The sequence below is a fragment of the Zootoca vivipara genome, chromosome 6 (genome assembly GCF_963506605.1).
Source record: "Zootoca vivipara chromosome 6, rZooViv1.1, whole genome shotgun sequence".
NCBI lineage: Eukaryota > Metazoa > Chordata > Lepidosauria > Squamata > Lacertidae > Zootoca > Zootoca vivipara.
In genome coordinates this window covers 38,433,022-38,448,026 of record NC_083281.1, presented here as the reverse complement: position 1 = coordinate 38,448,026, position 15,005 = coordinate 38,433,022, and the positions used below count along the sequence as shown (strand labels likewise).

The 15,005-nt window shown below is 45.7% G+C and overlaps 1 protein-coding gene across 5 annotated transcripts in view; it reads left to right on the top strand.

Annotated features, from left to right (window-relative positions):
* COL8A2 (collagen type VIII alpha 2 chain) overlaps window positions 1-14,992 on the top strand; it is a 109,641-nt gene extending 94,649 nt beyond the window's left edge. For all 5 annotated transcript variants that reach the window (XM_060275817.1, XM_035117430.2, XM_060275818.1 and 2 more), the window contains one exon: window positions 10,661-14,992. In XM_060275817.1, the coding sequence (XP_060131800.1) occupies window positions 10,661-12,582 (1,922 nt within the window). In that variant the 3' untranslated portion in view covers window positions 12,583-14,992. The remainder of the gene's footprint in view (window positions 1-10,660) is intronic.
* The last annotated feature ends 13 nt before the right edge of the window (window positions 14,993-15,005 follow it).

The following is a 15,005-nucleotide window of genomic DNA, read 5'->3' as shown; positions in this document are numbered from 1 at the left end:
AAAGCCTTACTGAAATCAAGATCCACTATGTCCACAACATCCCCCTGATCCACAAAGCTTGTAACTTTATCAAAAACGCACAGGAGGTTCATCTGGCATGACTTGTTTTTGAGAAACCTATACTGGGTCTTGCATTGATTGGCCCTTCCTCTGTGTAATTTATGTTTCACTCACTGAAAAGTAACTTGGTATATCATTATATTACTGGAACCGTGAGTCTGTTTTTATTTCTTTAAATAAATAAAAACTACTTTCTCTCTATATATATACATACATACATGCATACATAGACTTGGGGGGGGTCTTTTTTCTTAGTGATACTGATTGTTTTTTGCATGTACTTTTTATTGTTGAAAGATTATTTGGATGGGATTTCCCCAGAAAAGCAGCATAGAGATATCTAAAAATGAAAAAGCTGATGTAAAACAGATATAAGTTCACAGTGCAGCTGTGCACATAGAAGTTAGCTCTGCTCCCTTCAGATGATGGAACAACAGTTGTGGCTGTTGCTAGGCATGTGTGCATGCACATACATTATTGTCAGATCTCAGGACATGCTGAACCTTATAGCTTCCCCTGAAAAGGCTTGGGTTCTCAGATCAGTTCCCTTAGTATTTACTGTGGTTACATGGCAATGGCATCACAACCCTGCTAACAGACAAAGGTGACTGGAGAGTGCAGTGGCTGGAGTGCTGGACTAGGAAGGCATGGGTTTAGACCCCTCCCCCATGTGTTCTGGACAAGACACCACTTTTCAGTCTATTGTTGCTGAGTGTAGGTGCTGTATTATGGGACCAGGGTGTGATAATGGTGTTTTCTGTGACAGGAGATGTATTTTTTTTTATTTTTTCCTCCTCCTTATAATCAGAAGCTAGCTGAGTAAGTGGGTTCCAATTTCTGCAATGTAGTTGGGAAGAGTATTTTAATTTGCTCCCCTGTTCTGACCTCCCCCCGCACCCCGCTCTAGCTTCAGTGTGTGAGCTACAAAAGGGACTCCTGTGTCTTTTGCCTCGAACTGCAAAATAACTGCAGCAGGGCAGCACGCAGGTCTGAAACGCTGGTGTGGGGCAGCAAAGGAGATACGCTGTAGAATATATGGTGCCCAGTAAAACAATTTACCTTTTGTTTTGCCTAGAGGTGGAATACGACTCCCAGGAGCCTTTGCACTTCTGCTGGCTCAAGTGGGTTTGCATTGGCGGAGGAGCCTAGGAATATGTCTCTGTTTGAGTGCTTCCTTTGATTGGCTTGCCATCGTGTTCATGCAGGTGTTGGTTTGGAGAGCGAGACCATTGGACAGGAAGCCTGGTGTGCTTTTCAGCTGAGGAAAGTCAGGCAATCAAGGGAGGCCACCCAGAGAGGAGAGGAAACTGGGGCCCAGGCTGGCAGGACATTGTTTCCTGCTGCAGTAGCCTGAGTTTTTGAGTTTTTTTCTTTCCTCTGGGGTACCTGCTGGAGACAGCCACAGCTAAAGGCAGGATGTTGAGTGGAATGGATGTGCCATAACAACGTCCCCTTCAGGAAGACGGAGGATGTGTACATTCCCATTTAGTCTGCAACCAGTGCACTTCCACTTCTGGTTTGGGAAGCTGCGTGCACACAATGTTAGCACAATCCATGTGTATCCCACAGTTTCTTAGGAAATACTGCATTTTGATGCTTTTTCTCCCAAGCCAGCTTTGATCCGAATTGAGAAGAACAGCCAAGATAAGTTGTTAAGCTGATAATGTGTACACAGCCAGAGTATAAATTGGCATATTGTTTCATTTGGCTAGTGACTTTAGGTGGGGTTAGTTGTATTTTGCTTGGTGGAGGGAGTCCCTCACTCTTTTATTTTCTTGTATTGCCTTCCTCAGTAGCCTGTGGGTTGGTTGGTTGGTTGGTTTGGTTTTTGATGGGGTAATTTATGTCTAACTTCATCATTTATGGCGGGTAGCAATCATGGTGCCCTCTAGATTTAGTTTATTGCCAGTTCCCATCCACCTCAGCAAGTGTGGCTAAACATCAGGGATGACTGGAGTTGTGGTCTAAATATATACTGTATGTGGAGCACTTGATTCCCACTGTGCCCCAGTTCTCTGTTAGTGCCGTGCTGTTTTCAGGATTAGCAGTCAATTATCAACACAGGAGGATACAGACAGCCCAAGATATTTTGCTGCCTGAGGCAGGACAGTAAATTGCACCATTCCCCTCACCTCCCCCCAGAGTGTGCATTATGTATGTGCTATTTTACCACCTGAGGCAGAAAAATCCCATGAGTATCTCTCTCTGCAAGATAAATTCCAATAATAATAAAACAAGAAACCAACTGCTGCCCTTTTGTAACAAGGGACTGAGGCATCAGCCTCACTCTACCTAAAGTTAGGGCAGACCCTAGAGGAGGGGCCAAAATATAGGTGTGGCTGCCTTGTTACATTTGGCTAGTGAATCATGTTTTATGATCACACAGTGGCCTATTCAACCGTGTCTCCCACCCAAGGGCCACATCCCATATTGCACAGAAAGACTTCCCCAGAATAGAGGAGAGTCTGGCTCAGGCACTTGGCAGGCAGCAACCGTCTTCCCATCCTAAAGTAAGGTGTCAGACATTCAGCTGGGCGACATATCACACCCAGTCTGTTTTTAAAACACGTTATTCATTTAGTTTTCTTTTAAAATGTGTGACAACCAGCATGTTCACAGGAAAGAGCTGTAGCTCAGTAGTAGACCGCATGAGTTGTATGCAGAGGGTCCTAGATTTCGTCCCTGCAATCTCCAGACAGGGCAAGGAAACATTCTTTCCTGAAACCCTGAGCAGCCACTGCCAGTTGGTAAGGGTGGGGGTGATTCTGTTTGCATTCAGAGCTGGGTTTATCAAAGCAATATGAGAACCAAAACATAGGCATCCTTCAAAATTCCCACTTACCCAGATTTTGCAGTGCAGTTCTCCAACAAACAATCCGTGGGCTATGAAAACAAAGGTTCTTCAGACCTTCTCAGGTGATTCACCCAAACCTTGGGAAATTTACTATTAGATTTACAAAAGCACACTAGCAGGAAACACAAGCCTGAGAAGGGTAACTGACATTTAGGCCACTGCATCCTTTTGCCCCCCTCAGGATGGAGGTGAATTACAGTTATTAATTCTTTTACTCCACACCAAGACTGATGACAAGGTCAAGTTAAAAACTTCTGGGCTTCTAAATAAAGCTGCTGCTGTTAAAACAGTGTGAGTAACTTGGCACTGGTGAAAACTGTCTTTTGGTAAATACTCTTGCTCTGCCCTAAAAGTGAGGATTTTTTGTGACTGCTGCAGGCCGGGTGTGAAGGGAGTATTTTCAGGCTACCACTGTGAGACAGGTGCTCTCTAGTTACAGCAGCACAGCTGGACTGCAAATGGGCTTCCCAGTCATTGTTGGGGGATACAGGGGGCAGTACAGTATGAAATCCAGACAGGCTTCTCTGGATGACAACAGACAAAATCAGAGAAGTAATCAATGGTCCCTGGGGACTGCTTCACCCTGAACTGGAGACACAGCTTTGCTGAACCTTGCTGGAGACTGCAGGCTTATTATCTAGGTTGGTAAAGAGACATGGACAAGAGAAAGCAGATCAAGAGGTATAGATCCCTGAAAGAGAAAGGGCCTGGTGGTAGAGCATCTGCTTTGTATGCCAAAATCCCAGGTTCAATCCCTGGCAGCTCCAGGTAGGGTGGGGAGAGGCCCCTGTTTGAAACCCTGGAGAGCTGCTTACCAGTCAGTTTGGACAAAACTGAGTTGGATTGTTTGTCTGCCTTGGTATAAGGCAGCTCCCTGTGTCCCTGGGGCTTGAAGAGACTAGATTTACCTCCCTGTCTGCAAAACAAGAGACATAAGCACTTTCCCACATGGCACCTATGTTTTGGCCTGCCTGATAATCAGATGTGCTGGGTTGTTGGTGATGCACAGGAGGCTTATAAAAACAGCCAACTAAAATAAATGAAACCTGGCAAATGTTTAAGTGCTGTTCCCCATCTTCACAACCACGTAAGAGTTCACATTTAATAAGTTATCAGCAGCGCCAGGGCCGTCTTAAGCGCCCCTGGCGCCATGGTGCGCCGGATCTCTCCGGCACCCTCCCGCCCCGTTTCCCAGCGCGGTGGGCGGGTGGGTGCAGCACGGTGGGCAGCGGGCGGGCAGGCAGGCACAGCGCGATCTCCGGCGCCCTCCCGCCCCATTTCCCAGCGCGGTGGGCGGGTGGGCGCAGCACGGTGGGCAGCGGGCAGGTGGGCAGGCACAGCACGATCTCTCCGGCGCCCTCCCGCCCCGTTTCCCAGCGCGGTGGGCGGGTGGGCGCAGCGCGCAGCTGCACGGCGGACCGGCCGGCCAGCGGGCGGGCACAGCTCGCGGCGCCCTCCTGGCAGGCCGGCACCATGGTGCCCTGCACTACCCAGCCTACACGTAGGGCCGGCCCTGAGCAGCACTTTCCAAAGATGCTTCTTCATTTATTATATTCTTTACACAGGGAATATTGGTGTAGAAAGCCTATATAGGTGAAACTCGGAAAATTAGAATATCATCGAAAAGTGCATTTATTTCAGTAATGCAAATTATTATTTTTTCTTTTAATTTTTACAAATGCTTTCTTTTGGAAATTCCACAGTAATAAAACAAATAGTTACAATAATACAAAAATAAACATCGCTATTACATATCAGTAATTACATTTCATTTATAATTGACCCGCCTAACAACAAATAATTACAATTAAAAAAAGGCTTGACATATCTTGCTTTGCATGTCATGCATCTATCTCATATATTGGTTTCACCTTTTAAATTGTGTTACTGAAATAAATTCAGTAGCCTTTGCCAAACTGGTGCCCTCCAGATGATTTGGTGTGACTCCCATTGGCCCTAGCCAGCACAGACATTTTGGAGAAAAGGCAGCCTTACATAGTTGTTGCAGAGACTGCAGCTAGGTAATGTACATAATGTACGTAAAACATAATATAGATATTAAGGTCCCCCGTGCCTACAAAAGATTCCACTCTAACTTCTTTTTTGCCCAGTATACTTGGGCCTGCCTCCCCTCGCTCTAAACCTACCTTTTCTTTGAAGTCTTTGACTCAGCCCTCTTGTTCCTCATGCTCTGTGCCAACTGCTGCTGCCTCGAGGAGGACTGCCCTTGGTGAGAGTTTGGAGACTGCAGCTAGTGTAAAATGCAGCTGCTAGGCAGGTCAGTGGGGCAGCCAAATATCCTGAGAGCACTGCACTCCCTCCCTCAGTACCCACCACCTGAGGCAGCTGCCTCACTCTACCTCATGGTATCTGTTGCATTTGGTGATAGAACAAGATGTTCATGAGCATCATTCCAGAGTACATGTATTGCTGATGCAGAATTACAATTTATAGAACTGTGAGAGAGTAAGGGGAAAAGTGTCTTAAAGGCCAGCAGAGAAGATGGGCATTTCTTACTGCTCAACCGACTAGGCTCATCAGATGTTTAAATGTGGTATGTACGGAGGTTAAAAGACACACGCACACCCTTTCTATGTAGCATTAAAGGGAGCAAAGGTCTTCTTTTCTTTTTCCCTGCCTTTTCCAGCTGTTGTGAAGCTCTTATATGAACTGCAGCCAAGGAGAACAAAACAAAGCACAAACTCCAGCACAGCCTTACTGAGAAGTAACATTTTTGGCTGCTGATGGGCTGAAATTCAAGTATCTCTCTGTGCTAGTGTTTATTTCTTCCAATGTGTTCTTGTTGCCACTGAGCAGGCTGAGTTTGTGAAAACAGCAGGCAGCAGCACACCCTGGGTGAGAGGCAAAAAAAGAAAGGCAGGCTGATCAGACAAGGAAGGAAGATTTGTCCAGGTTTTAGAACGAGGCTTTTCCACCTTCTTCCTCCCCTTCACTGACACTCATTCTCAAGCTCAAGCGTGGGGTACATCACTCCAGCAGCCTCCCCCCCCAAAAAAACCTACACCCGTGGCCCCACCCCAAAAAAGGAGAAAGTACCTGCACACACACTCTTTTTCCAAGGACTGACAGTTAGATCCAATGGAATTAACTGGAACATTGAAGAGTCAGTCAGTTTAGAGTAGACCAGGGGGCCGGTCCACTGTCCCTCAGACCTTGTGGGGGGCTGGACTATATTTTGAAGAAAAATATGAACGAATTCCTATGCCCCACAAATAACCCAGAGATGCATTTTAAATAAAAGGACACATTCTACTCATGTAAAAACATCAGGCAGGCCCCACAAATAACCCAGAGATGCATTTTAAATAAAAGGACACATTCTACTCATATAAAAAATGCTGATTCCAGGACCATCCGCGGGCCAGATTTAGCAGGCGATTGGGCCGCATCCGGCCCCCGGGCCTTAGTTTGGGGGACCCCTGGAGTAGACAGTACTGAGCTAGATGGACCAGTGGCCTGACATAGCTTCCTGTGAATGTGCAAACACTTTGCATTTTCCCCAAGGACCAACTTACAGCATGGTGACTGCTCAGAAAAGACAACTGTTCTGGGGACATAACTAACTATTCAAAATGCATGTGGAGAACATACTCTGAATGTGGAAAATATGCACGTTGAGTTCTCAAATAAGAAAATAAAATGAGGAGGCAGGCCTAGGGGCTTGAACTAAAGCCCTGGCTTAGCCCCAGTGCCTTTTACAAGGCAAGAAAAGTATATTGCCGGAGTAAACTGGGGGGACAAATATGAAGATGTGAATAGCTTCATGATCAGGTGATGGCCATAGCCAATGGAAAAATGCTGATGCTTTATGTAACATCACCACCTAGTGGTTGCTTCTGGAATTTGCAATCTTTCAAAGTCACAGTTTCTAGGTTGCAATATCAAGAGGCCTCCAAAGGCAGCTTGAGTCAGAAACAGAACCACAGGAACAGGAACTGGGAAAGTCTAGGTGCAATGAAAACATTGGGGTTTGCCATGATCCCACCACTGGTTCCTCCGGAGGAAGCCAGGTACAGGGTGGTTTTCCGGAGAAAGTTGCCACAGTCTGAATCAGGAGTATAATCCAGATTGGGGGCTGTGGCTGCTTTTTTCCAGAGTAAATGCAGCCAGGTTGTGTGTTTATTAAAGGGTGTGACTAACATCTACTAATAATAATAATAGTTTTTTTTATTTATACCCTGCCCATCTAGCTGGATTGCCCCAGGCCACTCTGGATGGCATTTGGTCTCTGCCCTAAGTTCTCCACCTGTAAAATAGAATCAGTAAAAGACTTTGCAGAATTGTTTGGATGATGAACATTTTGAAAATGAAATCAGATTTCTTCTCTACCTGTGATCTAAAGGGCCACAAACACATTTTGTGCTGCCGACACAATCAAGTGTCAAGGCATTTTTCTGAAGTCTACCAGGGAGTGGGAGTTGATTGCATATGTGCTCCCTCCCAGAAGCAGACACCATACCTGCAAATAAAACACATAGCATGTCAGGGTGATGGTTAGATCAATCTTTTTCGCTTTTATGTGCAGAGGTATTCTGCTTCCACCATCACCTTTAACTAAGCCTCCAGAGCAAAGCAAAAAAAAACTTCCCCTAGCAGGCTCCTAGCAATAACATTTTTGATGTAATTGTTCATGACTTGCAGTGTCAGGAAAAACGTTGGCAACTGATTTTCTTGAAATGGCTCTTGACGAGGATTTATCATCAGAGGCATGGATCTGGTTTTAAAAAATAATTGATGTAGTGCTTTTGATTATTCACAGAACTTCAAATACATTCTCCATTTTTAGTATGTTAATTCTTGCAACCTTTTAAGGTAGACCAGTACTGTATTATTATCCCCACTTTAGATGGGAAAGTGTGTGGGGGGGAACTATGACTATATGAGTGCAAAGGGCTTAGTGCTTATGCATCACTCACGGCAGCCAACTAAAATCAAGAATGAAATACACTAAAACAAAGAGCCTCCCATAACAGTTAGAATGTGAAGAACAATCCCATTCAAGAAGAGGCAGAGCTCAGATGTTAGAGAAATGGGGGCCATCCATTTAAGAAACCTTCCCTTAACACCCACCAGGCTCCCCCCCCTTTTCTTGGTGGGTGTAGTAAGCACTAGTTAAGGTTCTCTTCATGCCTCAATGGGAGGGCATAAATCCCCACACAAACACTGTTGCTGTTGAGCACACACTCTGTTTCTGCGGCAAGACATAATTCTTTTGAAATTGGATCACATTGGGGCTGCAGTGTCCCAATTTCTCCATGCTAGCGTCCCCGGTTTGGTTTTCCTGTCTGCTTTCCTGACCGGCTGAAGTTGGCAAAGTTGCATCTGTTCATTCCCTTTCCATCTCTCTCCCCCACCCCCCAATTCCTTTTCATAAGACTGGTGTGTGTGTGTGTGTGTGTGTGTGTGTGTGTTGTTTTTTCTTTCACTCTCATTCCCTCGCCTTGTAGGCCTGACTGTTTCCTTGTTCTGATGACCTAGAAAGCTAATTCTTCTCAAACTATTGACTGCAGCATAAGAACATACTGAAATAATTTTCCTCGGGAAAGCATTTTTTCCGGGCGCCGAAAGAGAAAGGAAAAAAAACTTGCTTGAGCATACAAGCTTAAATGGCTCTCTTTGGCTGCATTAATACAGTGGCCACTTAAGAGCTACAGTATATGGCCAAGGATTTCCAGAGATGCCTTTGCAACTCTAGCTAGGACAGTGGGTGTGGGCAAGGCCTTTGATATGCAGATAAGCCACAAATGTTTCCACTAACAGAAGGAGAGTAACATCAGGAATGTCTGGTGCTAATTTTTCAGATTTGAAAATAAGATAAGTGTATTCCATACACTCACCTACTGGAATGAGGGCTGCTTTGCCAATGCCATCTGGGTCTTCTTCCTCGCATGTGTGTTTCATTTGCAGCATTAGTCTTCCATTGGCTGAGGGAAACTGTTTAACAATGGCCAAACCTCTGGAGACTTTCTTTCTTTTGAAGAGATGGCGTTGATCCTGTCTATCGCTGCATCAAAACAGTGCTTAAACAAAAGTACATGCAAGGGGAGTGGACTCAAACTCAGCATCGTTGTGTAGAGTGAACAAAGGCTCTTAACAATCACTCATGAGTTTTAGGGGAAGAACATGGCATTTAAAAGAATGTAAGTTTAGCACAGTTTCAACAACAGAAAAGCGGGAGGCCTGCCTGAGCACTGTTCTTTGCTTTGTGCATCTTGCAAGCTAGGTTTCTTTAAGGATGTCATTTTCTTAAGGGGCTTGGTATCTACCACCAAGCCTTTACCTCCATCTGTGACCCTCTTGTACAGTAGCTTTTGCGTATGCAGAAACTTAATCACTTGTTCTTATTTTGGAGTTGTCTGGATTATGCTGTTTAGTTGTCACTGTCCTAAGCAAAATCTGCTCTTATTCCCTTATGGGGTACACAAGAGCCTTATTGGGTTCTCCATCGGTCGGAGAATATATAACAGAGGCCAACCAGAGAAGTTTGAGAAGCAAAGCCTTTATTTGCTGTTGCAACAGGGTCCTTCCCCTCACGCAGGAGAACAAGGAAGGAACCCAGAACAAAAGAGAACCTCCACTTTTATCAGTTTCCCCATCACCAAGAAACGCCCCCAATACATCATTCCTACATCACAGCTATGTAATCAATACCTCACAAAAAAGGAGGGTTCAAGGTAGAAATCTGAGCACTTTTGACACCTCTCCTAGTCCTCCTATCACCCCTCCCAGGTGTGAATTCCTAAACACAAAGAGAAATTAACATTTTTATAAGAGTTGATCACTGTCTTTTGTTCAGAGGAGTCTTCCATTGTGAATGAGATACCACTGACAGCGAATTATGGCTCCCAAGTTGCTAGTCATGTGGAAATGTGCGCATATGCTGATCCTTAAGCCTTCCTTAAGGCAGGGTTGAGTCCAAGCGGGAGGGGTGCGAGTCTCTGGAGTGGAGCAGAGGTGAAGAAGGTGGTGTTGCGAGGGATTCTGGGTAACTGCAGCTGTCAGGTTCGGTCACCCCTCTCTGTTCATTAGTAATGGTGTCCTGCAACCCCAATATTATTTTATAACAGTCCCCTCTCTGAGGCAATATTGTTGTGTAACAACCAATCATTGCCTCACATAATCAACAGTGACGTATTCTCCATTTCCCAGATGGTACATTGGCACAACCTCAGGGTATGTGGTGGCGGCTCGAAGGGGGGCTTGGGAGAAGCATTTTATTCCAAAGGACCTCAAATCTAAACACAGTGGTACCTTGGGTTACAGACGCTTCAGGTTACAGACTCTGCTAACCCAGAAATCCTACCTCGGGTTAAGAACTTTGCTTCAGGATGAGAACAGAAATCGTGTGGAGGCAGCGGGAGGCCCCATTAGCTAAAGTGGTACCACAGGTTAAGAACAGTTTCAGGTTAAGAATGGACCTCCAGAACAAATTAAGTTCTTAACCCAAGGTACCACTGTACATATTTGGAAATATGTTGTTCTTGTGCAATGGCCTTTGATGGCATCAATGTGTCTACTCAAGACTTTCAGGCAGCAAAGGTACCCTACCCAGATACTATGTTCTGAGAGCAACAGAAGGAGGTTTAACCAATAATGGTGATGGAAGCCATTGGTAGTTGGAGCTGAAGAGATGGCATGCATCTACATTTCCCTTAGCTTCCAAAATGTTAGTTGCCAGTCCTTTCTTTCCCAATTCATACTGATGTGTCCCTCTTCTCTTCACAGATATGCCACCACTGCTGCCAATGGACCTCAAAGGAGAACCTGGACCTCCTGGAAAGCCTGGCCCAAGAGGACTTCCTGGCCCACCTGGCTACCCTGGGAAACCCGGCATTGGCAAACCAGGGCTCCATGGCCAACCAGGCCCCGCAGGTCCACCTGGCTTTTCTGGCATTGGCAAACCAGGCATCCCAGGGCTCCCTGGCAAGGCAGGTATGAAAGGGATGCCTGGAATTAATGGTGAGCCAGGCATGAGAGGAGACCAAGGGCCACGAGGCTTGCCAGGCCCTCCAGGAGTGCCTGGACCAGCTGGCATTTCTGTGAATGGAAAGCCAGGCACAACAGGAAGCCCAGGCCTGCCAGGATTCCGGGGGGAGCCTGGGGCCAAAGGAGAGCCCGGTCCCCGTGGCGAGCGTGGCATGAAGGGTGAAAATGGAGTTGGGAAGCCAGGGTTGATAGGGCCGCAGGGAAACGGAGGCCCCCCAGGCCCTGCAGGACCTCCAGGGCCACAGGGAATTGGGAAACCTGGACTTGATGGGTTGCCTGGTGCTCCAGGTGGCAAAGGTGACACAGGGCTTCCAGGAGAGCCAGGGGTCAGTGGGCAGCCTGGCCCTATGGGCCCACGTGGCCCACCAGGTGTTGATGGAATTGGTGTGCCGGGGGCAGCTGGTGTGCCTGGACTGCAAGGGCATTTGGGCCCCAAGGGAGAACCTGGTCACCGTGGCCTTCCTGGCATGCCTGGGCCTACAGGGTACGGGAAGCCTGGGTTGCCTGGCTTAAAGGGAGATCGTGGGCAACCAGGTGTGCCAGGAATCAGTGGAGAAAAAGGGGAGCCCGGAATGGATGGAGAACCAGGCGAAATGGGTCCCCCTGGTATCACTGGGGGCCCTGGGATTCCTGGTTCTATGGGTATGCCAGGTAAACATGGCATTCCAGGCCCTAAAGGTGAAGCTGGACCAAGTGGGCCTGCAGGGCTGCCAGGTATGCGTGGGGACCAAGGGCCTAGCGGTTTTGTGGGGAAGCCAGGGATTCCTGGGGAGAGAGGATTGCCTGGACCACACGGGATGCCTGGCCCAATGGGCCCCAAGGGGGAAGGTGGATTTGCTGGTCTCCCTGGGGTCCCAGGGATTACAGGGCCCATAGGCCCAAAGGGGGACTCGGGTATTCCAGGGCAACCAGGCCTCAGAGGCTCATCAGGGATACCAGGTCTGCAAGGCCCTTCTGGTCCAATGGGGCCCCAAGGTTTACCAGGACTGAAAGGAGAGCCTGGCCTCCCGGGCCAACCAGGAAATGGCAAAGTAGGGGAGCCGGGTATTGTAGGTCCCAGTGGGCCACCAGGGGTTCCAGGAAATCCTGGATTAAATGGGCTTCCGGGACCCCCAGGGCCACCTGGACCCCCAGGAGCACCCGGGATGTTTGATGAGACAGGGATTGCTGGCCTCCACTTGCCAAATGGAGGTGTAGAGGGAGCAGTTCTGGGGAATGGCAAGCCTGGGAAGCCGCAGTTCGGCCGAGGGGAACTATCTGCCCAGATGGTACCTGCCTTCACTGCCATCTTAACATCGCCATTCCCAGCCTCAGGAATGCCAGTAAAATTCGACAGGACTTTGTACAATGGTCACAATGGCTATAACCCAGTGACGGGAATCTTCACTTGTCCCATCTCTGGCATCTATTACTTTGCTTATCACGTGCACGTTAAAGGAACTAATGTCTGGGTGGCACTTTACAAAAACAACGTGCCTGCCACCTATACCTACGATGAATACAAAAAAGGCTACTTGGACCAAGCTTCTGGTAGTGCAGTGCTTGAACTGAAAGAGAACGACCAGGTCTGGATCCAAATGCCATCGGATCAAGCCAACGGTCTGTACTCCACTGAATACATCCATTCATCTTTTTCTGGATTCCTTCTCTGCCCTACATAACAGCTGTTGGGCACACCTCCTTTAATCCACTGTAGCCATAAACTTGTCCGTTTAAAAACAAAAACAAAAAACACAGTGTCACCGGGAAGATGGTGAAAACCGATGGTGTGTGGAACCATTTTGACCAAGCTGAGAAGATAATTTGAGAGAGAAAACTTTGCTGTTGTTTTCAGTACCATCTTTGTATTCAGAATTTAGTTTACCCTAGTGACTGCACATTGACCACAGATGCTAACTTGAGGATTAGCTGCCCGTCAATTCTCTTAGGCTGCATGGAAGGCATGTGATGGACAGCAGCACTCGGGGATCTGCAGGTTGTGTGACTTACCAGCTTAAGACACCACCTTCCAAATTTAGCATTTGTTCACTTTTAATCTTTCTGCTCTAAAAGTGTGATTCAAATCAGTCAAATCGTGACAAAATGATGAATTATCAAATTGTGGAATGCTTTGCATGAGCACCTTTTACACAATGCTTAACACATCTTTAAATCATGCCATCAGAGGTATATGGGGAAAGGGATGGCAAGTGAAACATATTCCAAAGCCAGAGACTTTTGTGATCCTCTACAAAAACAGGGCTCTGTAAAGTGCACATGCTTGATAGTCCCTAAGCAAATCAAGTAGCTAAATATCCATCATGAGTCAGCAGCCTATGAATGCTGTTGTCTGACAAACCCAGTGTAAAGGCACTGCAGATATAGGTTCAGTTGCTACTAGCTTGACTTGAGAAAGATTGAATTGTGTTATCTTCAAAGTGCCAGTTAAGAGACCATTTTCTTCAGGATGTGTAAACTTATTTGTTGTTCAGGGTGGTGGAAGTACCCAACCACCATAAAAATGTTGATTTTTAAAAAAGTAGATTTCATAGTAACTTCCATTCAATCATTTCTACAACGGTGCTATTAGCTACTTAATGTTATTCAGTATAGTGCAATATCTATTAAAAAGGTGCAAAATGTTGTGTGCAAAGTTTTATGTGATTTTGGAAAAGAATAATTTGTCTTTTCTTACCACTTTCAATAATGCTTGAAATGTCACCTGCCTTACAAGGTTATTCACAGATTTTGGGATAACTGATCATGTGTACAGTGCTTTCAGAAGTGGTAACGCATACCCTTAAATTGCTGAAGAATGAGCTCTCTCATCTTGGAGAAATAATATGTTGGTTTGTACCACATAAAAATAAGCAAGAGCCTCTTACTGCTTAGGCCTGTTATGAAGAAAATAGATGGAATTAATCCAGTCCATAGCTCAAATAGCTTCTTTTCAAGTGTCCAGGATGCCAACAATATGGCGAGAGCGGCTCAGTTCAATTTCCCAGGTTTAATGTAGATAAAAGTATTTAAACATTAAAATGCAGTGAACTTTAAATTTGTGAACAAGTATTCTAGGGTGACGGTTGAGAGAGAAAAAAATAATCACATTTTGGTTTGTAAAAATAACTAACACTGATAGATGGATGCTGGAGAATTGAAAGTTAGGTCACCTGCTATTTCAGCTGCGCTGCCACCTGCCTCTTCTTCTTTCCTTCATTTAACTTACAACTTATATGTCTGATTTAGACACAAGCAAAAGAATAGGCCCAAGATTTCTGATTCCATCTGATGTTTTCTAAATTCCTGGAAAGGACAAGATTGCCAAAGGCACAATCTGCATGCAATAACATCTTTGGTTTCACATTGGGTCACCACAGGCTAAAACTGAAGAAGCCAAGTGCACACATTTTCTACATGCCTAATATTGGAAGAAGGGTTCTAAGAGACTGGTGCTCTAAATTTCTCTATTTTCCTGTGGAGTAGAGTAGTAAGCTTCCATTTTTAACACCATCAGATCTAAGAAAATGTGTTACTATTTAAGTCAGATTGGCAGAGATTGAAAGTGTGGTGGATAAGTACTCTAACAGCAGCAGAGAAACACATAAACCCCAGAATTGCTCCTGGGTGTGTTGGTACACAATTTATTTATACTGTGTTCTAACATAGAGATAACCTCTTTTTTCAGCTCCTTTGGAGATTCAACATTTGTGATGTGGCTGACAGAAAACACAATGACAAAAAGCAGATTTATCTCCAAACTAAATTGTTCTGTTTCATGGGTACTGTTCTGCAGTCTCATTCTGCTCTTCTCTTCTCTCATACAGGGCATAACCCTTCTGCATTTATACAACAATTAAAACTTCTTAATATAGAGGCTGTTATTACACATAGGAAAATGAAGTGTGGGATGAAGAGGCTGATTCACAAGTCATGAGTTACCTTTTTTTATTTTTGGTGCAGTGCCAGATATTGTCAGTGACAAAGTTTGGGGTTTTCTTGTTGGAGAGCATGTGGGAATTAGGTTTCAGTCAGCAGAAAGATCAGGTTTGGAAACTACTTTGAACTGTGCATTACAATATGCATTTTTATATACAAATTCTCTCTC